This window comes from Pagrus pagrus (assembly GCF_965226575.1).
Source record: "Pagrus pagrus genome assembly, chromosome: 5".
Taxonomy (NCBI): Eukaryota; Metazoa; Chordata; class Actinopteri; order Spariformes; family Sparidae; genus Pagrus; species Pagrus pagrus.
The window spans coordinates 16,509,944-16,535,107 of NC_140189.1; the positions used below are offsets into that span (position 1 = coordinate 16,509,944).

Genomic DNA, 25,164 nt, shown 5'->3' on the forward strand with positions numbered 1-25,164 from the left:
ATACGTAGCGTAATGCAAGTAACGTATGTGAAGTTACAGAAGTAACCTAGTGATTTTAACCTGAACCGCAATGTTTTCATAAACCTAATCAAGTAGTTTCCTTGCTTTAACCTAACCAAACTGCAAGTGTACAAAGAAGGTCCGGTAAGTCGATCACCATAACGTTGCCACTGTCATGTTGTTATGGGAGCAGTGATTTATTGTCATTTTGGGAGATGCTGACAATTGACCTATTTAGTTTAGGTTAGAGGATGTGTTGGTATCTAAGTATCTAAAGCTTTCATTCTTACTCTTTCTCTTAGCTCTAGTTTGGTCTCCACCAACCAAAATATCTTGGTCTAAAGGTGCTTAAGATATAATATGTAACATATCTGCAATAAAATGTCGACTATAGCTTTGTTATGTATTTGTTGTGCTGTGTAGTTTCATCATCCCAAATGTTTCCAACAATGTTACAACGAGCTAACGGTGTCTTTCATTTGGTCGTCTGTGGCTACAGGTTCCGGGAGAGAGTCGGAGAGGCATTACCTCGTCCGTGAACATTTCTGTGAGTCACGTTAAAAGATTTTCATCATTAGTGGTGGATGCGATCCAATGCTACTTATGTGTAGAAATTGCATACAGTGCATTACATTTTTAGGCACTATATGTGTCTGTTTGCTGTCTGGGCAGGTGATACACAGAAGTTTTGTCAAAGTTTGATGATGGAAATGGCTGCCTGCTGCTGGAAATATAAATTGTGAGGTTTGTGTCAGGGACGTTTTTTATTTCTTATTTCTTTCAGACTTTAGGAACACACTAGAAGTCACACTGTTCTAGCTTAGAATGGAACGTGGAATTTTTGTTTGTTAATACTGAGTATTCACTGACATACTGACCATAATAGAAGCTTTACAGCAATGTACCTTTCCCTGAAAATGCATTTGTGAATGTCAGTTAATCTGTTTCAAACCAAAACTCCACAATGGAGAACTATAGCTGTGCTAGGCCACATCTGAGGATACAATTGGTCGAATTTACACTGTTAAATCACATTACACAGAAATTGCTTTGCAATTGTAGCTTTGTTATGCACAGCCCAGTAGACTAGGAGCCCTGCTCCAACCCCATTAGAGTCTGCTAGTGTGAAAACAAAAGTAAAATTCTACAATTTCCTCCAGGCTCGTATTTCTGAAAAGTAATTTGACACTATTTTAATCAGAGATGTGTAAAATTGGTCTTTTCACTACTGGATTCCACTCATTGCTCTCAGGTAAGGAAAAACTAATTAATCTATAATCCATGACAGGCTGTAATTTATTGAGATGAAGTCACACACAACCATTCCCCTCCTCTCTGCCAATATACACCATCCAGAGTAAAGTGTCAAGTAGAGAGAAGCACAGCAGTGGAAACAGGAAGAAGAGAAACCAGAAACTGCTTTCTAGCCCTTCCACTTAGTTTCTCAGTAAATCCTTTGTAACTAAGCACATGTGGGATTATAACTCACCTGTTCTAATGTCACCCTGCTTTTATACACTTTTATAATTGTGCTGTTTTATGGGGAAATTAGTGCCATGAGTGTCCAGGTTTGTAATTTATGGCCATGCTAGCATCATAGCTCCACGTCTGTCTGTTGGTTGACCACTTCAGTCTAGACTTTATCTCAATAACTACCAAATTGATTGCTGTGACATTTTTTTTTTTTTCCAGATTGGCAAAGGTTAGCCTTTTGTTACGCTAAACTAAATGGTAAGAATTATACTTGTGAAACATCACCATGTTAGTATCGTCAGTGTGAGCATGTTAGCATGCTGATGGTAGCATTTCATTCAAAGCACCACGCTAAGTACAGTCTCACAAAGACATGGCTGTATAATTTTTTAATGCAACATTATGTAACCATTATTTTACCTTAAAATAACAGCTTCAAAATCATGTTGATGGTACAGTGTCTTGTAATAGGGTGACTGGTGTCTCTGGCTCATCTATCACTTGTTTCTGCACTATGTAACTTCAGTGAGAGGGTAGCATCACAGCATTACACATTTTGTTTGTAGTTAGCACCTCCATTACATCTGACAAATTATTACAAACCTGGGATTTGTATTTACCACAGCAGTGTTGCACTCAGAAACTCTGGGGGGCGCCAAATCACACAAAATGCCAATTTCTACATAATGTTGTTTTAATAATTAATAATTTCTTTAACATATAAAATGTCAAAATCTATTATAGAGCCTCAGGAGCCCAACATTATGTCTTTAAAATATGTACTTTGTCTGACCAACAGTTGAAAAACCATTTAAACTAGTCTACTACTAAAATTAGTCGTTTTGTTGATAAGTTAATTGACAGAAAATGAATCGGCAACAATTCTGATAATCTATTATTCTTTAGAGTCATTCGCGAGCAAAAATGTTAAACACTCTGATTTCAAATGGGAGGATTTGTTGCTTTTCTCTGTTTGACATCATTATAAATTGAATGTCTTTGGGGTTTAGACTGATGGTTCAAGAAAATAAGACTATTTAAGACGTCACCATGGACCGTAGTGATGGACATTTTTCACAATTTTCTGACATTTAAGATTTAAGAATGAATCCGCTAATAAGAAAAACAAATGATTAAAATGGTTGCTTGAATAATAATGGAAATAATTGTTGATTGCAGCTTCAATTTAAAATATATGGAAATATGAACAAGCTCACAAATCTCTGGTATTTGTTTCTGTTTCTTTGTTGATAAATGATGACAAATTGTCAAATAATAGCCTCGATCCATTTTCTGCTAATCAATTAATCAACTAATTAATTGATACATTTAGCAGAAATCAGCAGAACTATTGAGCTAACGGCAACTAATCATTTACTAATGCATGGTTCTCCAGCTAATGCTACATACTCGGTTCTCCGTCTAATTTGCATCTATCCAATTAAGACTGGTTGATATATTTGAATCCAAACCAGGAAAATATGGTGGTGATTTAAATGTTTTTTATATGATGCTTGGTGATATGAAAACAACGGTCTGAAGACATTAAGGCAGCGACAATAAAGAGTGCAGATGGGAAATGCATTAGACTGTGCTCATGTATATCCAATGGAAACATAAAAGGAACAATTGAGTGGCCTTCATAGCAATAGACAGTTTACAATGGCCCTGGGGGAAGATGACACACCAGGGGAGAGGAGACACAAGTGTTTTGATTAGTAATACTAATTATCTTCAGACCGTTAGCAAAGAAGAGAGAGCATTAAGTTAAATGGCCTGCTCCAAATTCTCTTTCTTTCAGCAACATAAATAGCTCGACAACGAATCAGATCTTCATCTCTTTCTTATTCCCTCTCCCTCTGACTCCCCGCTTATTTCTCTCCTTTGAGGAGAACAAAATGAGTCCAGATCTTGTTCATTACAATGAAACTAGACAACATTAAATTGTTCTCCTATTAAATCAGCCCTTTGTCTGACCAGACATCTTCAATACACAGCAACAATATGACAACTCAGTTCACACTCTCTCTCTCAAACACACACACACGCACACACACACATACAGGTCTCTGCAGACCAATGAATGGATTCCAGCTCTGCTGTCACACTTAGATGATAATTATAGTATATATTGTCACAGTGGATGCATCCTGACAAAACACAAACACGCCATATGCAGATTGGCCAGTTTAACAGGCTGAGGATAAATCAACATTTAGTGTGCACCAAACGCTGGGGAAATATTTATCCTGGAGGACAAACGATGTGTGTGACAAAGCAGCCATATTGGGAGAAGTAAATAAGGCAGATTAACCGTTCTGGTGTTCTGGTGATGTTGTGTTCCCAGACATGTTTTGGTAGGACAGATGGAGGCAGTGAGACATGCAACCCTCATTGTTATCATCACAGGCTGAGAAAAGCTGCATTAGAATTAATCAAATGAAAATAAACTCAGCATGAGGAGTGCTTGATTACTTATTTTCTAGAATTAACAGGGCCGCAGCTTGAGGCTGGACCGTGGAGGACGACCGGCTTCTTGAAAACGAGCAAAAAGCAAACAGAAAAGTTGTCTGGTTAAATTTTTCTTCCTTTCTTCTTTAGTAATATTATCATTCAGGTCAGCAGTGCCTTTTCCCTCCAGTCTCAGCATTATCACTCTCCCATACAGGTGTTTTTAAACCCCTCTGCCACTGTTCACCTTAACTCCCCGATCACACTCTGTCAACAAAATTGTGTGTCTCTTTTTTTTCTGTCGGACAAGACAGTCTGATATTGATCCGTCAATCCGTTGGTAAGGTCTAGCCAGTCGAATGAAAGGTCAGAAAACAGTCTATATTCCTTTTCAGTGGCGGCCACCACAAGTCGCCCACATGTACTATTATGTGCTTCATTATCAACCTTGATGAAAAGACACGTGGCAATCTTTCATCGAACATAACCGAGAAATGTCACCTCTTTCACATGGACCTTGCCGGTGGTTGAGGTGTGATGATGAGCTGTAAAGCAATGTGTTCCTGGAGGGATTATCAGAAAAACTGGTTGAAAATGATCCAGCGATATTTACTTTTTAAGCATTCACGGTGCCTGACTTGGATCGGCTCACACTGATTAGCTTTTTTAAGCTGTGAGAAAGCGTGATAAAAACATCATTCTGTTGCTAAGTGAATATCATATATTTCCCATAAGAAATAATGCGCATGCAGTCTTTCAAGCTCCAGCAGCATTTACCTCCTGGCAAAGATCATACTGAGACACTGAGACACAGATCAGTAGAGGAGTCTCTGGGGAAAACTCGCTCTTCATCTCACTCTCAATAATAATAACACATGCATGCTTACAGACTTGAATATGTGGAGGTACCACACAATCGTTTTTCTCTTGCTTTTTTTCCTATTTTTGCCATTCTTCCTTCCTTTGTCCATTTATATTTATGTGTGTTTATTCATATACATTGTCACTATGTGTTTCTCTGCTTATTTACACTGAATAATCAACGTGACAGGACTCAGAGACATTGCAATTACAATGATTATTACCATAAAAACAATCTCTCTTTATATTCACGCACCAGAAGGACCCATCTAATTGAATCTATTTCCTTTGCAGATGATGGATTCACCTTCTGTCATGGTGGATGTTGTCTGATTTTCATGCCGTGGAAATGTGGTTTTAGTTTCTGGCTTATCTCAGCTGCCTCTACCTCATCTGCTGCTCGTTCCCTCAGCGTTACTCTCTCTCTCTATCCCTCTCTCTCTGACTATCTCACTAACATTACCACCACCAGCAGAGAAATGATGGTAATTGGCCATTTTGGGCTTGGACAGCTGCTAACATGAAAGCGAAAGTGGCTTCAGCTTGGAGTGCTGGGCTCTAACCTCTTCAACAGTTTTCCCTCTAATAACCAGGATACCTCTTTTCCCCCCCGCACACCCTGTACTCTCAATAAGCACACATAAATAAATGAATGCGTGCAGGTAAGATGGATGAAAACACCAAACACACGCGAACGTTGTCTTTACTGGTTTCACCTCGTCTTGACTGATTGGAATTGAGGGCTGAGACAGACGTATGTCTCCCATATAGAGATTAAAAAGCCTCTTATCTTGCCTCTGAAGGCCTTTAAGCAAGGACGATGTGCTTCACTGAATAATAAATGAGAAAGTTCCACTTGACTTGTAGCTATTAATTTAAACCAAGCCTTTACCTTACTTGTATCAATTAGGCATCCTCCGCTCCTATGGAACCGGCCAGCAAAAGTGTGCGATCATGCTCTTTTTTCTTCTCCTCTTTCTTTGACGGAGCCTCTTTGCAAATGTGTAAAGCAAATGAAATCATCTCACAGTGTTACAGTGGAAAATCATGAAATTGAATGGAGCGATTCCGCCATTCTGCAGAACATCCCGAGGCTCGGCACCTTGTAACAGAGATCCAATCGATGCCTGTAGCTTTAATCACATCTAACTTTAATGCTAGCCACATCTCCGAGGTCTAATTCTTTACTTTCACACCAAATTACTTTTTAGCCCAGGGCACATTCTCTCAAAAAATGTATCTGCGGTCACAGCTTCAACAGTGTGACCATGGTCCATTGATTGACACACGGCTAAAGGCTGAATCCCAATGGAGAGGATTCCTGGTAACACGTATGGCTGGTCTTTTCTATGGAATTACAGCACTTGTAACTACACCTATATCACGGAGAGAGGAGCCTTAGGGTATCTCTGTCATTAATGCTATGCCTAAATTCAGGTTTCAGATAGTGCAGAGCACAATCACAGCCCTTTATCAGGTTTGGTAGCAGTTTCTTATTGAACCTATCTAACCGCAACCAATAATCCAATGAGAGACTGAACTAAACCTCGGAACTCTGGTAGTTAATTAAAATTCTCACAGCAAATTTGGTCAATTTCATTTCATCATTTTAGATCAATTCCTCCGGTTTCACTCTATCAGTTTGATTCCCCTGGAACCTGGATTTGCCTGTGTGGTATTACTCCTGAAATAGACAATATTCTCAAATGTACACTATATCTGATTTTTAATAATAAAGGATTGTCTTGTAATCCACTCTGTCACTGGCAAGAAACATGGGTGTCATGTGGAAGAGCCAGAGTGCCATCATGTGGCAGAGGCCCTCAACTGCACACTGGTGCAAAGAAAGTTTAATCCTCAACTTTAAGTTGAGTGGCAGCATGTTTTAGTGGCAGGCAGCGTTCTCTGCATAAAATCCTTTTGTGTATTCTGTGATTAAAGACATGAATTAAATTGGACATGTGAATTAAAAGTCATTTAAACTGTGTTGATAAATAAATTAAGAAAACTGTTTCAGCTGATTCCTCTAGATGTCTCTCTTCACCTGACTGGATTTCTGCTTTTGGATATAAGGCAAGTCTAACAACCTGTACAAGGAGTTACATCACCCTAACAGAGAGGATCTAAGTGTGTGTGCGTGTGTTTGAAGACACAGGGGGTTGATCAGATGGCAGGGAGGGGTGTACACACAGAACGAATGCTTTTTGACGTGCTTCTTTGGTTTAATTCTGTTCTAAGACAACCTATACATCACACACTTTATAAAGATAATGGGGAAAAAAGGAAACTATAACAAAAGGATACAAATCCAGTAAGACATGGACATACAGGAACATAAATACAAAATGAAACGATATAAAACTAACTATAAATAGCATAAAACACAAACTAGGTGTTTTGCATAATGACGCAGAAAAAAACCAACTTATTTCCATAGTGGTTCATGAACAGCAAGGACCATTATGCCTCTGCTACATTACAGAGTTGCGAGAAAGTTATGAATAATGCAAATTATTATACAAATAGGCCAAGTACTGTTTTTTTTTACTAAAATACCATATGTCCTCTTTTAATTTCAGTTGAAAATAATAATAATAAGACAACAGAGTAAAGATAACAACAGTAACAGATTCTCACTTCATTAACTCCTCCAAATTGTAGCCCCCACACAATCAGCAGATTTAGATCCAAAAGAGCCCTATCTGTGAAAAAGGATATACCTATACTGGTCTCTAGTATTCTAATGCCTGGCCATTTAGGTATTTAAACCAAGTGTAGGCCCATTGTGACGTCACCCTTTGTTTTGTGGACCACTGTTTTCAAGCATTACAACTGTTCACAGCCTGGTTATTTGTAGCTTGAAGTGACCATATTTGGACAAGAGGGTGGAGCTGGAACGGATACTGTTGGACCTGACTGAGGACCTGAAGACAAGCTGTGGTAGCGACTTGTCAATCACAGGGTAGCCACGCCCTAAAGAATACCCTGCTTTTTCGTCTAATTATACTCTAAATGGGACCGTCATTTATAAAAAATTAACATCATGCTGTATTGAGAAGATTTGATATTGATGATATTGAGACCATCAACTCATCAGGAACCTGTTCACTGAGGTAATAAATCAAGTGAGAAGTAGGGTCGTTTTCTCATAGGCTTACATACAAAAGGAATTCTTTTTGAAACCAGCATTGAAAAAACCTTTTCAAGCCATAATTTTTTTTCCCTGTTAAAAGGGGCCTTTTTTGGGGGGCAAGTTTTTCCTCACTCGAATCGAGGGTCGAAGGACAGAGGGTGTCGTCTCTGTACAGATTGTAAAACCCTCTGAGGCAAACTGTGATTTGTGAATTTGGGCTATACAAATAAAATTTGATTTGATTTGATTTGATAATTTTCGCGGCTAAGCTAAAAGCATTAGCTCGACCACATGTTGAGGGTGTAAATAACATCTTTAAATTTTCAATTTGGGTCTGTATTTGGGCTTCCAGAGACTTGTGGATGAGCTGTATAGAGACAATTTTCCTTTTGTTTTTTATGTTTAAAAACAAGTCCCTATCGACTTCAGGTGTTTAGGAGAATGCTACAAGGCTATTTTGCTGTGATGCTCCAGAAGAGAAATGTTGCGTGGACTAACTTGACCTAACTTTTCATTGGTATGGGGGTGAGTAGATAATGACTGAATTTTCATTTCTGGGTATTTTTTGTCTTTAAGGCATTTCTGCATTGGCTTCAATTTTCAGACCCGCAAGACCTGTCCATATTTTATACAGAAAATGATTTCTACACAGGACTGGCTGCTATATGCTGAATCCTGGTCAGTAATGTTTGACCATTTTAATGATTTAAAATGTCCTATGAAAACTGGACTCTTTAATTATAATTCAATATATATCATCTTACTTTGTACAACCTTAAAGTATTAATACGAAATGCATTGGCAATTCGTTTGGAGAAAGACTGTAATCTCAGGATTTTGCGTGAATGAATAATTTGGTTGTGCTACTTGTTCAGAATATATTAAACCAAAATGTAAACCTATGAAACCACAGCCTCACTCTCTTTTAGCTCCTTCTCTCTGTACTAAGACAGAAGATGTGCAGGAAAGGAATGAAAAGAGAGATTCACACTCACCATCTGTATCCCTCTGCCTCTAACTAGGACATGGTAAAGGAGCTGTAGCGAGGACACAGAGATAGAGAAGGATGGAGGGAGGGATTATATCCAGTGATAAATAAAAGGCCTAATAATGTGGCTATTGCTCAATCGCCATTAAAAATGGGGCTGCCCAATCCACTATTTTCACATCCTGGCCGGCACAGAGGACACTGACCAGACACAATGATGTGGTCAGAGGTCAACATTCATCAAGGAGATAAAACAGACAACTTCCTCATTGATGATTCAGTGAGAGGAATGCCAGTTGACTATCACACTAATACTAATTGTGCCTTAGAGCACAGCCGTTTACTCCTCTCAGCAATAGTGACACATTGTGCTGAGAAGACACAAGATAATCCGCAATGTTTTAACTCCTTTTGTTCTTCTCGGTTAAATATCCGTCCTATGCTGACTAACATTCCCACCCTTCGTCACCCCATCCCCTGGGTTTTCCCGATCAGAAACTTTGCTCTCGGAAGAAGTGGAAGCACCCAGATGAGCGGATGTTTTGTGTGCGCCAGGCTGCTTTTCTGTCACTGCTGCTGACCCACAAACTCAGCCAAGTCAGCCCAAGGCCTGTACAGCAAGATACAGAGCAGGATAAACAATCACACAGATACAGAAGTGGAATAAACATCTGCCTGCTCACACTTCTGACAGCAACATTTGCACAAAACGACTTCTAGCACACGTGGATGCTAATAATTTGGTCCAACAAGAGCGTTATAAAGATGTTCTTTCCGGAGTGTTGATTCTGATTTGAATTCCTAAAAAATCTGCTGTTTCCTCCCTTGCTCTAAAACAGGAAGTAGAGCTGCGGTTGTCTTCCGCTCGTCTTGTTTAATGGAACCCCCCTTCCTGTTTTCAGATTCATCCTGATAATGGCTGAAAGTCCCCAGCTGAAAGCTCCACACACACACACACAAACACTCTCCCTCTGTCCTGTCCCTCTCATTATTTCTTTCTCTTCAAGTTCCTCTCTCTTTCCCTCTCACTGCCTCTAAGATGGCTGCTAGCTTCACTGAGTGGTTTACAGAGACCTTCCCATCTGAGCTTTTTCACACATTCCAGGTGACCATGTGTGTGCCATGTGAGCTCGTACGTAATTGTGTGTCCATGTGTGTGAGACCTCAAACTCAAACTGATTGATTATCCCCAAACTGATTGCCGTTAAGATCAAAGTGTCTGTGAACTGTGAGGATGGGCTCCAATGTGTGTGTGTGTGTGTGTGTGTGTGTTTAAGGGATAGTGCCATGTGCAGCCAGGCCAGAGAAGTATGCAGGTCAGTGCAGAGGGAATGTCAGGAATGCCAGTGTAATTCAAACTCTCCTCTACAACTGGAGGCAGCGACTACCTGGGCATATTTTATACCAAAAGTGGGCAGAAATGTTAACGTGTGTGTGCAGCAGTGTGTAACACAATTTTAACAAGGCGCCATGCATGCTCACAGCATCATCAGAATCCCCCTTAACTCAGCAATCTCCCCATCTCACGGATTGCAGTAATATTACACAACGACACAGTGTTTCGGCCTCAATGTTCCCAAACACCTGCACTTAAAACAAAATTTGACTCAACTCCCAGCTGCTCACACACGAGTAACACCTCCTGAATCCAGTTCCCAGGCTTCAGTAAGCCTTTCATTTGATATCACAACATATCTGCCCCCCCGCCTCCCTCCCTGTCTGGCCAGCTTTTTCACGGCAGCCTGTTTTCACTCAGCGGCTTTGACAAAGACTGGCGAAATAATTACAGCTGGGCCTAAACTCAACAAGTGTTTGTCTCCAGTAATCTCCACCAAACCCACCAGCAGGGACCGTGTCATAGGAAGAGGAGGAAGAGGTCGATTGTTCTGAAAATGAGAAGCCAATGACATCATTTCAAAGAGCTCTGTTCGGAGTGTTCAACACTCGCGGTAAATAGGCAGCAAAGTCAACTCGCTGTAATGCACACGGCTCGCCAAACGTCAACAAAACTTATCATTTCAGACACAGGCCCAGCTGGTAGAGAGCCTATAAATCTCTAATCTGTCTCCCTCCAATTCATCACCCTCTTTCTTTTCCCCCCTCACGCCTTCTGTCATTCATACGAAATGCTGTTTGGATGAATTTATTTTCAAAAGATAAGCGTTTATGTCTGTATAAGCTAGATCTGAGCCGAAGCATTTGGCATGTTTGAGCCAGGATGTCTGACGGGAGGAGGTGGGGGGGGGACAACAGGAAGACTGCTTGGGGTTGTGAGGAAGTGAGTGAGTAAGGGCAAGGAGGGAAGAAGCGAGGGAATGGGAGCGAAGGAGTACGTCAACACAAAACTGTGAGGAAAAAAATAACAAAAATCAAAACGGAAAAATCACAAATAAGCAAGTATATATTGGTGTATGACTATAAATTTAAAAAAGCCCATTAGGTCTACATATGTGCGAAAGATGCTCCATTAGAGAAGAGGTCATATGAAGATGAGGTTGCTGTAATTCGCAGTGACAGTTGCGGATGAGTTATGGGGGAAGTGTAGCATGTAAATCACCACGTTGCTACTGCTACTACTACAACCTCAAGTGCTTAAAGCCGCTCCGGGCAGAGAGGGCCAGGGAGAGGAGAGCGGCTCCTCGGGCAAAGCAAGGGAAGCGTGGACACATAGAGATATTTACATACAGTCAGACAGACTTCCTGGCATTGTCAGCCTGAGAGCGTTGATGTCAGATCCACTCCTTCCTGTGCAGAAGGGAGAACGCCATGCGATGACAATGGGCCCAAAACAGGACAAAGAGGAAATGTTTAAATTTAGGCCCCTTCTTCCACCATCTCCTCTTCCACGGCTACAGCGGCGCTCTGGAGCTGTTTAGTTTTTGTGAATTCCTTCGGTTTCCCCCCCTGAGCTCTCTCTCCCCCATTGTGTCATTTCAATAGAAGGATTTTCACATTCAACGCAAATCCCAAAGGAGGATCAGCTACTGAGACCAGAGTTCAGTCAATCACTTGTTTTCACTGATGTTCCTTTTCAGGAGATATAAGTGCCTCATTATAAACCCATCCGACAAATGGGATAGAAAGAAAATAAACTGTAAGTATACATCAGAAATATAAGCTATAATGACTATGGATAATAGATTGGGATTATAGGCTAGTTAAGGAAAGGAATAATAGGATTAAAGGCACAGTAAACATCCCAAGGTTAAAATTATATTAATATTAGCCAATATATATATAGTCTCACTAAAATAGAAAAAACCTAACTCAGCTTTAAAATTGTTATTCATGTCACAATTACACAATTATAGATAATTACAGTGACTTTCCCATGTGTGTGTGTGTGTGTGTGTGTGTGTGCAGGGTGTGTGGGGAGTGTGTCGCTCGCTGTCTGCGTGAGAGCATTATCACAAATCAGAGTGTCGGCGTCTGCAGGAGCTTACAGGGCAAGAGTTCACCGGTCTGTCCCAAACTCCGGGAGTTTCTCTCAGTTTCATGATAGCGGACCAAGTTTAGTTTAGAGAGGCTAGAACCAAAACACAGGATCTCTACGAGGGAGTCGCTGTCCGCAGCATAACTTCTGCCTTACTCATGGATTTATGTTAAGACCGTCAAAGCAGCGGTGGATATGTTGAGCCGGCGTTAAAGACGCTGTTTTCATTGACTTCCAGGACGGCGGCTACGGGACGTTTTTCTGCGGGTAAGTTAACTTTGTTAGCTTTGACGGGCTGCTTGAAGCGGTCAAAGGAGACGTTTATTTTTCATTTATGTACAACAACTCGACATGAAAGTTATTGATAAAGTTATTGATAACTTTTACTCACACGGACTGTCAATTCGGCTCACAGTTTGAAGACGCGTCCGGTGAAGTCAGCTCACGTTAGCGCTAAAACTAAATTAGCTACTGAACTGGAACGTTAACGTCAATTTTAATGACGCCATATTTAAAAACAAACAAACACATAATGCTAACTGTCAGACGCCCAACACGAAGTTAACTTACCCTGCCACTCTGAGCTGCTGTACAGTCAGCTTTAGCTAACTACAGATGGAGACAGAGATCCTAGTGACAGTTTATGGAAGCCAAAAACAACAAAAATAGTTATATATGTCTATTTTTTTTACGTGTACAGAAGTTTACACCATTATAAGCACAACTACCAGCCTGAAAAATAATAGTAACGTTAAAGAGACGTCACATTTTAATGCTTAAAATGCATTTAATGCTTTCAAATAATATTAAAGAGTAGTGTGCTCGTAAACTGACATTTTTATTTTATTTTTTTTATATTAAGCACTCTCTTTTGATAGTTTGATTGGCTACAAATCAAATTGTGATATTATGCTAAACAGCCAGCTTGAATGAAACACAACAAATGTAATGCTGGAGGTCCCCATTCACTCAAGAGGCTTCTATACATTAAATGGGTTATTAAATGGGGGTAATTAACATGTAGTAGTGTAGCGGCTGGCCAGCATCTTCTCCTTGTTCCTCAAAAGACGGCGCTTATCTGAGCTATGATGATGTCACAGCCGGAGCAGGCCTGAAATAACCAGTGTTTCCATGACAACACAGCCTCCTGGTTTAAATGGTGGACGGGGGACTGTGTCTCAAATAATTACTTTGGATAATGTGGACCAAATATGGGGGGCGGTGGGTGTTTGTGACTGTTGACTCATGGTACAAAAGCCCTTGTCTGAGAGTCACAAATTGAGACCTCTGATGCTCTCACTGTGGTTCAGTGTTCAGGTAGCACTACATGTCTATTATTCTTGAACGTTTGACCTCCCATGTAGGAAAAACGCAGCTCGCCTGCCACTGAGAATATGTAATACGATACATTCAGCATACAGAATAAGCATGGCATGAAAATATAGGCTGTGAGTTTAATGTCAAACTCCTAAATAAAAATGTGATTTTCCTCCTCCAGGTATTACAGAGAGAGAGGAAGCCCGAGACATGATGTCCATTGGAGCTGATAGCTGACACTGTAGAATGAGAGAGGATGGAACGGACAGACAACCCTGCCCCTGAGAGTAACGACCCTAATGGGTTTGTCAACCGAGTGTTTAATGTTTCTCTGGATGTGGAGAATGAGACGAGCAGTGTTTATATTCAGGAGACTGGGTCAGGGCCTGCAGATGGGCAGGGAGTCACCCAGGCCGCCTCTCCTCAGACCCCTGTCAAGGACAGACAGGAGGTCAGCCGGAGGCCCCGTGCTACAGGGGGCATCTGGAAGATCTTGAACCGCAAGAGAGCCGGCTCAGAGCTAGAGCGCAGACCCCACTCCATGATCCTGCCAGGGGAGGCTTCCATCCCTAAACTCTCGTTTGCTGACAAAGTTCGCTCTTTCAAAAAGCTTAAATCCCCCTCTGTGTTTAGAGGAAAGACAGGGAAACTGTCCACTACTAAGTTCAGCAGCTCCTTGGTGGATGAGGAATCTTTCTGCCACGACATTGGCACTCCGCAGCAGTCCAGCAGGGGCACACTTAAAAACCGTGGCAAGAGGCACTCGTATGCTGGCTACACGGCAGAATATGACTGCTCGTTCGAAGACATTGACCTCACAGCTCCTATTGACAGCCACCAGCCCACTGTAATAGAAGAGGCTGTGACTCAGAATGGTTGTAAACAACCAGAAAGAGTTTGCTATACTAAAAGAAGCCACAACAACTCAACCAACTGTAATAAAACAGCTGCAGGCTGTGAAGAACCTGGCATTAAAGGTAGCCCGAGCACCCACCAGGGGAGAGGGAGGAGGCACAAAGATGTTTGGAGTTACCTGAGGAGGATTTCCCTTTTGGGGAAGGCCAATCCTGCCTACTCAGAGAGGAGTTTTGACTCTGAGCTTCACTCTTTGGACAAGACCATGGACTCAGACTATGGTTCTGTTGACTTTGAGAGTGTCAGAGACTTTCAACCACCACCCCCTAAACACTCTGACACCAAGGGCCACTTTGGTGGTCTGTTCAAGTTTTTCAACAGTGTAGCAGAGACAGCCAGAAAATGGCGGACAACATCCCACTCCTTCACTCCTCCGGAGGGGGATAGCACTCAGATGAGCTCCCCACGGGCCGCACAGCGCACAGTGGACAACATTCACAGTGTGTCCCTGACACTCCACAGTGACGGACTTCCAAAATCCCTGCCTATTCCATCATCACCAGTGACCGCTAAACCCTCATACTCCAGCAGCTTTGACAGAGAGGCTGCAGCACCTGTGACGGTTGGACGTTCCCCTAAGGTGGTTCTGAAAGCCTTCAGGGCATGCTCAGGACCCCCAGCTGTCAATGGCCTTCACAGTTCTGATGGCACAGATGAACATTTACACAGAGAGACAAACCATAGGTCAACAGCCATAGTAGAGAATCATATCTCCCAGTCAGGTCCAAACACAGAGGCTAACACAAGAGCAGAGGTTGAAAGGGATCCATTAGACTGTCTCTGTCAAGAGGAAAAGGTAGAGGGACAGACAGGAAATGAGCAGGATTCCAGGGATGCTCCACCTGACTCCCACCAGATACAGGATGTGAATGTCCAATCACAACAAGGTGATAAAGAGAGCACAACCAATAGTGTACCAGCATCAGATTCCACAGAGGAAATATTTAAGGTATGTGACTTTAAATACAAAATGAGGTGTGTTCATTACCAGCTACTGGATTTGAATACATTTATGTGTTAAACAAGCTGGTCATTTGTGTTGCTAAACTACTGTTGTGTTGAGATATTCATGTATAATATGTCTCGCATTTATGCCATAACCACATTCCATTGCAGGCTATTTCCACATCATTAACATTGCCAAAGGCATGCATCATGTAATTACTGCTCAAAATATCATTTATGTAACTGTTTTAACCATGGCCATTCTTTTGCTTCTTAAAATCATCAACAGCAAACTCGACTATAAATGGTACCAGAGCTCTTACTCATTTCTTCTTGGTAGAAGTACTAGGTGTGGTTCATTAACTGTCAGGGAGAAACAAAAACATTCAACACACCAGCCTGTGAGGACATGACTCGGGCAACTACTCTACAGTTGTCCTTTTGCCCCATCTGTTGGAGAGATGAGGAAACAGTCAGTAATTACAATGGTGGAGCACAGCATATCAGGAGTTTGTCCTTTCCTGCTTAGCAAGGAGAGAGTAGCTTGTAAGGAAACCCTATTTCCCATAAAGCTGTGTGTGTGACTGCGGTGGCCCTACAGCTCTGTGACGTCTGTGCTTCATGACGGCACCCTTCCCTCCTCACTCCAGTGGAGACATTAGTCATCGCCCTCCTAGTCACACCAACGAGTCAGGACATGTTAGCCCCAACTCCTAATGACAGAATGAGATGTGACATCTACAATACTCAGCACACTCTCATAGGGGTTTGTTATGCAAGGGCAAGGGCTGTGGGAATTGGTGTTTAGGGAAGGGTGTTAACGTGTAGTCCTGCAACAATTTAGGAGAAATGATGAGTCCAGGAAAATCCTCCTCCCTCAACACCAACCGTTTACAAATTAAATCCACCTGACAGTTGTATTTTCTTTCTTGTGTTCTGAAATTTAACTGCTATTAAGGGGCAGTCTTGGCACCTGTGGCTCACGACCTGATGTATTGCCTTTAGGAACATGAGCTCATGGTTAGTTGAATCTTTCAAAAGGAATCATCAGGTATATTTTGATGAATCTATTGAGACATTCCTTCTAACTCCCTGTACAAGAAATGAAATGTTGCACCTTTATCTGGGCCAAACTTGCTGAGTATCTGTGCCAATCACAGCTGTGTGAGCAGATTGCCAGCCAGACAGGCTGCAGTGTAAGACAGCCGTGCCCAGCCGTGCCCCACTCTAGCACAGAGAAGACCTCTGTACCCCACAAGCCCCGGCGCCCTCGTCCTCGCCCGGCCTCAGCTGTACTGGAACTGTGGAGGCCTAACCCCGACCGAGATCTCTACAACCATTATAGTGAGGTTGGCTCACTGTGCCGACGGAGACGCAGGCCCGCTCCTACCATGCATCACTCTCCGGGGCAGAGACGGACAGCTGCACGCTCCAGGCCTTGCTCTGTCATAGAGACCAGTGTTACTAGGGAGACGCAGTCCGAGGAGCTGCACCACAGAGTAAGATGTCAAATGACAAACACAGGCTTTTATGCATAATTTCACTGAAAGCAAACACAGACATAAAAATGACAAATAAGCGGTCACATATCATATCACATTTATCGTGATGAAAATGCATTTATGTAGAGTAGCTGCAACAATTATTCAATTAATCTATTAGTCCATTGATAGAAAATTGTCAACTATTTGATAATCAATTAGTCTTTAGCTTTAGCTTTTTTTTCTTTGGGTTTTGGAGAGTTGGTTGGACGAAAGAGGCAATTTAAAGATATCACTTTGGGCTCTGGAAAATTATGATGAGCATTTTTCCTTTTTTTTGCCATTTTATTGACTAAACAATTAATTGATTAACAGTGAAAATAAGCGACAGAATAATAGATCATGAAATAATCATTAGTTGCAGCCTTAACACATAGTAGACATGAATATACAGTATAACATCCTGATGTTGAAAAAATGAAAGTAGGTGGACAGTCTCAGTGGTAGCCTCCAACTCACTGATAAATATAGCCATAATGTCCATAATGAATCAAACACACACTACAGACTTTGAAGGGCAGCCTAGTACTAACCCAGTATTTATACCACTCACTGTTAGCTGCAACAATGCATGCATGCTCTGCCCCATTTATAGAGGCCTGTATTTCTGGATGCTGCTTTTCCCTCAGCTCACTTTCCCTCTCTCCTTTTATTTCTCTTTTTCTCTCTCCCTCACCCTTTCACTGTCTTTTCTTTCTTTCTTTGTGGCTTCTCTCCCCCTCTCCCTCACTCTCAGTCTTTCTCTGTGGCCAATTTTCTGCCTCATCGCTCCCATAAGCTCTACCTCTCGTTGCCCTAACTCAGAGTCAGTTCATTTTAACCTGAGAGACCGCCGGGTTGGCATGATGTATAGTCTCTCTTGGTTTGCTGCGGGGCATGCACACCGACCAATGCACCAGAATAGACTTGCTGAATGTGAAATACTTTAATTCTGTGCACAAAAAAAAAATGGGACAAGGCAGTATGGAAGATTTTTTTTTTTACTTGAAGGGCAGAGGAATGTGTGCATCCAACCTTGTGTGTGTGAGCATGTGCATCAAAGTAACTCTGTGTGGAATATAGGAGATGCCCTAACTACTCAGTACCCTCTAGGCCTTGTCTCGCCCCCCGGGTGTGTCACCGTTAGAGCCCCCACTCAGGGTGTCTATCCAGCGGTGCCGCTCCCTTCCGCTGCCCCCCAGCACCCTCGCTGCATTGGCGTTGCTCCTGCCTCCGTCAGGTACCATTGCATATTTTTTTTCAACATTAATATGCAGACTGTTGATTGATGTGTGTTTGTTTGATTGATTGATCACTTGTTTACCCGCCCGTCTGCATGTGTCTGTCCCCGCAGACATGGGTCAGTCGTCATCATCGGTGCGTCTGCGGTCTGGAGGCTCTGGTAGCTGCAGGAGGAGGAGGCTCTTGAGACCTGGTTCAGAACCACTGCAGGTCAACGTTGTGAGTCGAACACACACCCGCATAAACACACACACATAAATACAGATCAATTTTACTTTTCATTCTGTCAGGATTTCAAGGCCTTTAGAGGGATTCATTAAAGACAATCATCAGGTTTGCATAGAAAAAAAATAACTGTGACCACTATAAATCGGGGCTGTCAAAATAAGCCGAGAATGATGTTCTATTACTCCTTCTAAAAAAACACATGGGTTTGAACCATTTAGATATTTATTTTTGCAAATTATGTCCTTAAGAGGGCAAACCAATACAATGAAAGACATAATTACTTGTGAAGGTATATTTATTTCTATATCTGCATACCTACACATAGCAAAATAAGCTAATAAATAATGTCCTATACCATGAAACATTTTAAGACCTCTCTGTCTCTCTCCCCCACTCTTTCCCTGAGCTGTAGTTGTTTCTAGAGTGAGAACTGAGAATGCACTGCCTCTTAGAGCGAGACCAAATGAGTAGTTTGTAACATGTGAGATGTTATTAAATAGCATTATAGTGCAACTGTAGCTTAAATGGCTTGCATACAACTTTTTCTGGAGGTTCCGCAATTTTACGTCTACTGACCACATTTTTGTAGATTGCTCGGAGTGCAAATCACTTTCTCCACAGCTAAGTTGGATTGTGAACTCTCTGCCATCATCATCATTAATTGTGTATGACTCCTGTCCATCTTGCAGTTAGTGCAGTACAGCGGGGCAGACAGCTGTGGTCATGGCTGGGATCATGCTGTGCTTTTTCCCAATCAAGTAGTAATTTTCACAATCAAATCTGAGTTGTTTTTGTTTTTGTTTGTTTTTTTTTCAACTCAATCCATTCATTTATATATTTGAATTTAGAATATTTCTTCACAGCTTGAATATATATGTGATATTAAAGGCCTTTCACACCCGCACAAACACATACACCCACATGCGTCACACTGAGTTTGTTCACCTGTCGCACATGCGAGTAGACGCAGATGAGATAATGGGATGTTTAATGGAGTAGGAGTATGACTGATAAATAACCTCTCACTGATGCCGCTAATATGGAGATGACAGAGCACTGGTCAATGTTTCATCAGATAATGAAGCAACTGATCCGTGAAGATGGTGGCCATGTAGATTAATGTCATCCAGTACTCTTAGGCTATTACTCATCCTGAATTGGCCACCCAACATTTCAGATGTTTTTTCAATCTGTCGCGAACACACACGCAGACAAGTGGACTGAATTCAACAGCAGCAAAAAGGAACGACATTAAATCGTTTTCATATACCTGTCGTGTTGGAATCTATGAGAAGTGTAACGTGTCTTTGTCAGCTGTGTAAAATTAGCTTCAGAGTACGTTGGAGTATTACTACTCAGGAAGTGAAACCAGGCATTTCAGAATCGGTGCTTTGATGTGCAAGTGGCCTCGGGGGGATTCTAGTGGAAGGAGATGCAGAGTGTCTCTGAAACATCCTGACACGGTAGTGAACATTTCTGGGGCTGTGTCCAACATCTATACCTACAGAACTTCAATGCACAGGGCTTAACACTACTTACACTATTATTTGATCATACTAACTTGAATCTCTTCTGAGTCTCTAGATTTTCTTCTTTCATTTTGTTAAGAAATACTTTAGAGCACATGCTATTTGTGATACATATTCAGTAGCATTCATTATACAAGAAATATAGGATCAATTTAATCCAAGAATGAGTGTTCACAGTGTTGTAAAGCTATTCTACAGTGGACTTCAATTCAAACTGTTTACAAGGAGTCAGACAGGATTAACCACAGCATTTGCAGCACAATAACTAGTCCATTTTCATGAGATATGCTGTCAACTCAACTGTTGAATGATGAGCCCTGGGGATTTCAGTGCTGGCACGTCCTTGGCATTGAAATTAACTAAACTGTATCTTTGAGGAGGTGATACTACAGCATTTCAGCTTTGATTATAACTTTTTTCCTTGCTGGTCTAAATAGTGTTTGTGAGCCACTGCACGTTGTTGCCATGACACTCTGCTGGCTCCTGTTCATCTTCTTGCTTCTATCTTTAGGCAGCCTTTTTAAGTGTGAGCTAAATAGAGAAAGTGTGTGGGTGAGTGAGTGAGAGAAAAAGGGGTGGGAGAGAAACAGAGAGGGGAAGAGAGAGATGCTCCCTTTGTATGTGCACTTTTGTGTCGTGGCCCTCCCCTGGGGTAGGGAACGTGGACTCATAACACTGGAAATGTCTCGTGTGTGTTTAAATGGCAAGGGAAGTTCATTTGCAGCAGACTCAAATGCTGGGATTTATGACTGCATCTTGACTTGGAGGTAGCATATTTATATATAGCTATGTATAAATACATATCTATATATAATGTATACGCACAATATGACATAACATGGTAGCGCAGCTTTAGAGCAGTCACGTGGATAGATGATGCTTCAACATTAAATCTGTGTGTTGCAGTCTTATTTCTGGTAAGTCATGCATTGTTTATTCGGTATGGATCTTGTGTCAGGGTCGGATTTGATGTTTGTGATACGGTGCAGTGTCTGTTACAGTCTTCCTGTCAGGATGACTACTGGAGCCTAGAGGCCGCAGGCAGAGAGAAAGCATTCTCACTGCAGTGGATTAACTGCTAATGCTGACGCCTCTCTTCTCCCTTTCATTTAAATGGATTTCTCCCCCCCAGTCACTGCCCTCTCCTCTCCTCTCCTCTCCTCTCCTCGCCTCTCCTCTCCTCTCCTCTCCTCTCCTCTAACAAACACTTAGCAGTGGTGGCAGTCTTTGTTAATTCCTATGCAGATGAGAGGACAGTTTCCTGTGTGTTACTAATGCTGTGCCCGAAGCTCTGCTGACAACTTGTCAGAAAGGGGGACTGTCTTATTAAGGACTTCACGCAGATTAAGAGTTTCAACAGAATTCTTATATGATTAAGTTTGGGCTAACCTAGCTCTGTCTGGTCATAATCATATTATGCAATGCTATCTATTTATTATGAACGCATGAGTCAGCAGGCAGTGGCTAGTTAGGGAAATAGTAGGGCAGGGATGAAAGAGGACAAATTCGAACAACTATTTATGAGCACACTTTAATACACATGTGATGGGCACAAGTGCTCGTATGTTAATTTATCCACATATGCATAGTTTCTGTTTGTATCCGCCTCTGAGGCCTCAGCCCCTCTACACACACACACACACTTCACATGCTCTCCTGATGTATTCAGAATTCATCTGCCAGGGTGTGTGAGTCATTGCACCGACGACCTCATTATTTGGTGAGGAATGAATAGCACCGGCTAGTGATATCTCTGTCAAACACACTGTGAATGTGTGGCATTCGCTTCACCCTGGGCTTTATTTTAGAGCCCCCTGAGACAGACCATGAGAATAGGTATTCCTGAAAATAACCGCATGTATGTACAGTCTGCACTCTGAGCCACAGGCGACCTAGAATCTTTTATCAGTGTTCATTCAACATGGTCCCCCTGCCAAGGTGCAGGCGCACATCCGCTGTGACTTACTGCAGCCACCAGCTAATACTGTTTTGTAGGATGCAGCGGCTCTGATAAATAGTAGTGCCGCTGACTGAATCTGAGCAGGTGGTTGTGTCAGAGCCTCCCTAGGCTGTTTCTTCCAAAGAATGGGTTTCTGCCTGTCAGGTGTGTGTGCCTGTGTTGTTGTTGTTGTTGTTGAATGCAAAGGCGTGCAACTCCATGCTTATGCGGCGTGTGCGTGTTAAGAGGGAGAGACAGCTAGGCTCAGGGCCTTTTCTCTTATATAACTATTGAGAGGGTTTCCTTTTCTCCCTACAAAAGCCATCTCCACTTTTATTTCAGATGGCTGCATGTTCCCAGAGACTGGAGGAGTAGTTCTGTGTTCATTCTCTTACTCACTGGTGTATCCTGTTTTACAATATCTCCGCATCAGTATTTTGTCAGATCATGCATGCCCATGCATGTACAGATTTGTGCTTTCTTGGAGCACATTCTGTTTTATACCTCATCAGGGCCGGTATTTTTGTCTGTCTATCATCACCACAACTATGTTATGCTGCTGCCACAGGAGGACAGTCTAGATATATTGGAGGATGGTTTCAGTAATATCACAACATGCACTGCTTTTTGTTACGAGACTATTTAAGGCCTTAGGCACTCCGGCGCTTGTTATCCAGCATCAGTTGTATCATTTGTGATAGTTTTCCCAGGCTGCTTAGGTGATTTTACCCACGGTCATCAGCTTCTAGTGTTTATGTAATACGATGTTTGCTTTCATGGTTATTTGACAGGTTTATGTTAGGGTAAAGACTTGTTCTGGTCTCAAGTCAACACAGAAGAATGTCACCTTGTGTTTGGTAATATGATAATATAATGATCCCTTATTATCTGACAGCACAATCTTAGTGCAGACAGCCCACAGGAGAAAATGTGTTACAGCTATCTTTCATATAGATTTTATGTGTGTATTAATTCCACTGTTAACTTTCACTGTAGCTATTATGTGTGTTGGTGTTTTTTTTTTTTTTTTTTGTTTTTTTTTAACAGCTTTTTAACAGCTTTTCACCAGACTGTCTTGTTACAATCAATTCAGTAGCCTTTACTGGCATGACATTAACATTAATCTCATTATTCTGTACAATACATGGAGGATGTTATGAGGCTCATGTCCTGCCATTGTTTAGTTGCAGCTGGAACAACCTAAAAGACTCCTCCTGGATCCATATTCTTCACATATGTATGTGAAGAAATTAATTAATTTGTAATTAATTGAGGTACATTTGTGGCCTATTTAAGTGCATCTGAATTGACTTAAAGTTGCCCTGTGGATTTTCAGACCACCTATAGTGCTATGAAGCAATGTTTTTACTAATGAGTCCCTCTTTTGTTTGTATGCACAAAACATGTGCATTGCAATATACATCGCCACCAGTTTTCAACCATCAGAACTTATCAATGGCAAGATGGCAGAAAAAACCTGCACTGCGCCAACAAATGCATGAAGAGGAAGACTACTAGCTCGTAAACAAAGATGTAAACATTACACAATTAAAAAAAAACCTGCTTTGCAAATATTTTATGAGGAACAAAGAGCAGTCAATGTGTTTATTAAACCTCAAAGATACACACAATGTGCTTTGTTGAGAAACACTGAATGTAAATGTAACTATTGTTTTGTTTACAAGAAAACACCACAGGGCACCTTTAATTACAAACAAATACACTTAATAACTCTGTCTTCAGCTGAGGAAGTAGGAATTACACCGAGTACTTAATTTTCAACTACTTCATTTTGACAATGCACAGCTCTCTTTGCACCACCATTAGGCCACAACCATTCCACACAAGATATTCAATGACAGGTTACCATTTAACTTTTAGTAGACTAATTAAATAACTTAAGTGGTAGCTGTTCATAAGATACAAAAATGATTGATGACGAACAAAAACATTTTTTTTAATCCTACATAAATTCAAAATGAAGCATACATGGCTGTTATACTCATGGTCAGCTCTCGTGCAGGCTAAAAACATGTTCAGATGTAACCAGCATTGACATTGGGGCCAAAAAACAGAGGAAACTAAGCTGGCAAGTATTTACACTCATCTGAGGTGCTAATACATTATTCAGAGCTGATTAGGGGTTGTCATCTTCCTGCCTTGTCAACATACAGGCTAATATCTGCTGGCGGTTGTCCTGGGGATCATGTGCGTTTTGCATAAATTGTCTGTGCCCACTCAATCTGCCTTACTTGGAAATTCCCCACAAATAATGTAAACATTCATCATGTTCTGTCGCTTTGTCAATGAAAGAAAGAAACATCTTTGTAATATCCGGAAATATCGCCATGAAATACAATTCGGATTTAAGCTGGAGGAGTAGGTAAAGGCAGCATCCTGATGAAATTATTTGAAAGTCACACTACAGGCAGCTCTTTGTTACAATAAAATGCCTTTCCAGTGCTTTTTTTAAGATTGGTTGCTGTCCAAGTAGATTTCACATTTAGTACTATGAACAACGATCCTTCAAGTGGGAAATAAGTATAAACAACCTTTAATTTAAAGTAATTTTCAAAACATTTTATTTTTAGCAAATTTAAAACAAGACAACTGCTGTGATCTAAATATACAATAATTGAGTATTAGGACCTTGAATAGAATACATAACTCCAGCCCTGGTCACTTTGTCCCTGCCTTAAAATAATGAGACAGAAGCTAAGTGCCTGTACAGTGTTCTGCTAGTTAGAATGTATCCTGCAGGCCTCTGTGAAAGATGGGCTGGATTTTTCTGGCAGCTGCCACTTCTTGTGTACATTATTTAGCTTAACTTTCTGCCTCTGACCTCCCTGGCTCCCTGCTACACCACATGCAGCGTCAGAGAAAACCCTCCTTCACATACACGTATTATGCAACCCCCTCGCTCCCTGTACTTGTTCCTCGTTCCCCCTCTCCTTCCACCTCCCCCTCTTCCTGACCTCAGAGCTTGTCATCCCTCCCTCCATCACTTCCATCTCTGTTTTCTCCTAAGTTTTCTCTCCCCCACTGTCTTTTCTTCGCCTCCTCACCTCATCCTGCCCCCTATTCACTCCATTCCCTTCCTCCCTCCAGCATGTGAAAACACCTGCTTCCTGCGACCTGTTGTGTGTGTGTGAGCGATTGTGTGTGTGAGTATGAGAGCGTGCAAGTCCAT

The 25,164-nt window shown here is 41.6% G+C and overlaps 1 protein-coding gene and 1 long non-coding RNA gene across 7 annotated transcripts in view; one reads left to right on the plus strand and one right to left on the minus strand.

Annotated features, from left to right (window-relative positions):
- Positions 1-12,808, minus strand: part of LOC311257507 — a 39,631-nt gene extending 26,823 nt beyond the window's left edge. The window contains exon 1 of one of the 2 annotated variants that reach the window (XR_014622629.1): positions 12,731-12,807. This is a non-coding gene — a long non-coding RNA (uncharacterized lncRNA). Of the gene's footprint in view, positions 1-12,730 lie in introns of both variants that reach the window. The other variant, XR_014622630.1, reaches the window with a different exon arrangement.
- The window catches only part of arhgef9a (Cdc42 guanine nucleotide exchange factor (GEF) 9a), a 45,669-nt gene continuing 32,801 nt past the window's right edge, over positions 12,297-25,164 (plus strand). For 2 of the 5 annotated variants that reach the window (XM_084353149.1, XM_084353152.1), the window contains exons 1-5: positions 12,298-12,606; positions 13,838-15,520; positions 16,677-17,015; positions 18,150-18,276; positions 18,391-18,497. In XM_084353149.1, coding sequence (XP_084209275.1) covers positions 13,913-15,520; positions 16,677-17,015; positions 18,150-18,276; positions 18,391-18,497 — 2,181 coding nt within the window. In that variant the 5' untranslated portion in view covers positions 12,298-12,606; positions 13,838-13,912. Of the gene's footprint in view, positions 12,607-13,837; positions 15,521-16,676; positions 17,016-18,149; positions 18,277-18,390; positions 18,498-25,164 lie in introns of all 5 variants that reach the window. The other 3 variants (XM_084353151.1, XM_084353150.1, XM_084353153.1) reach the window with 3 other exon arrangements.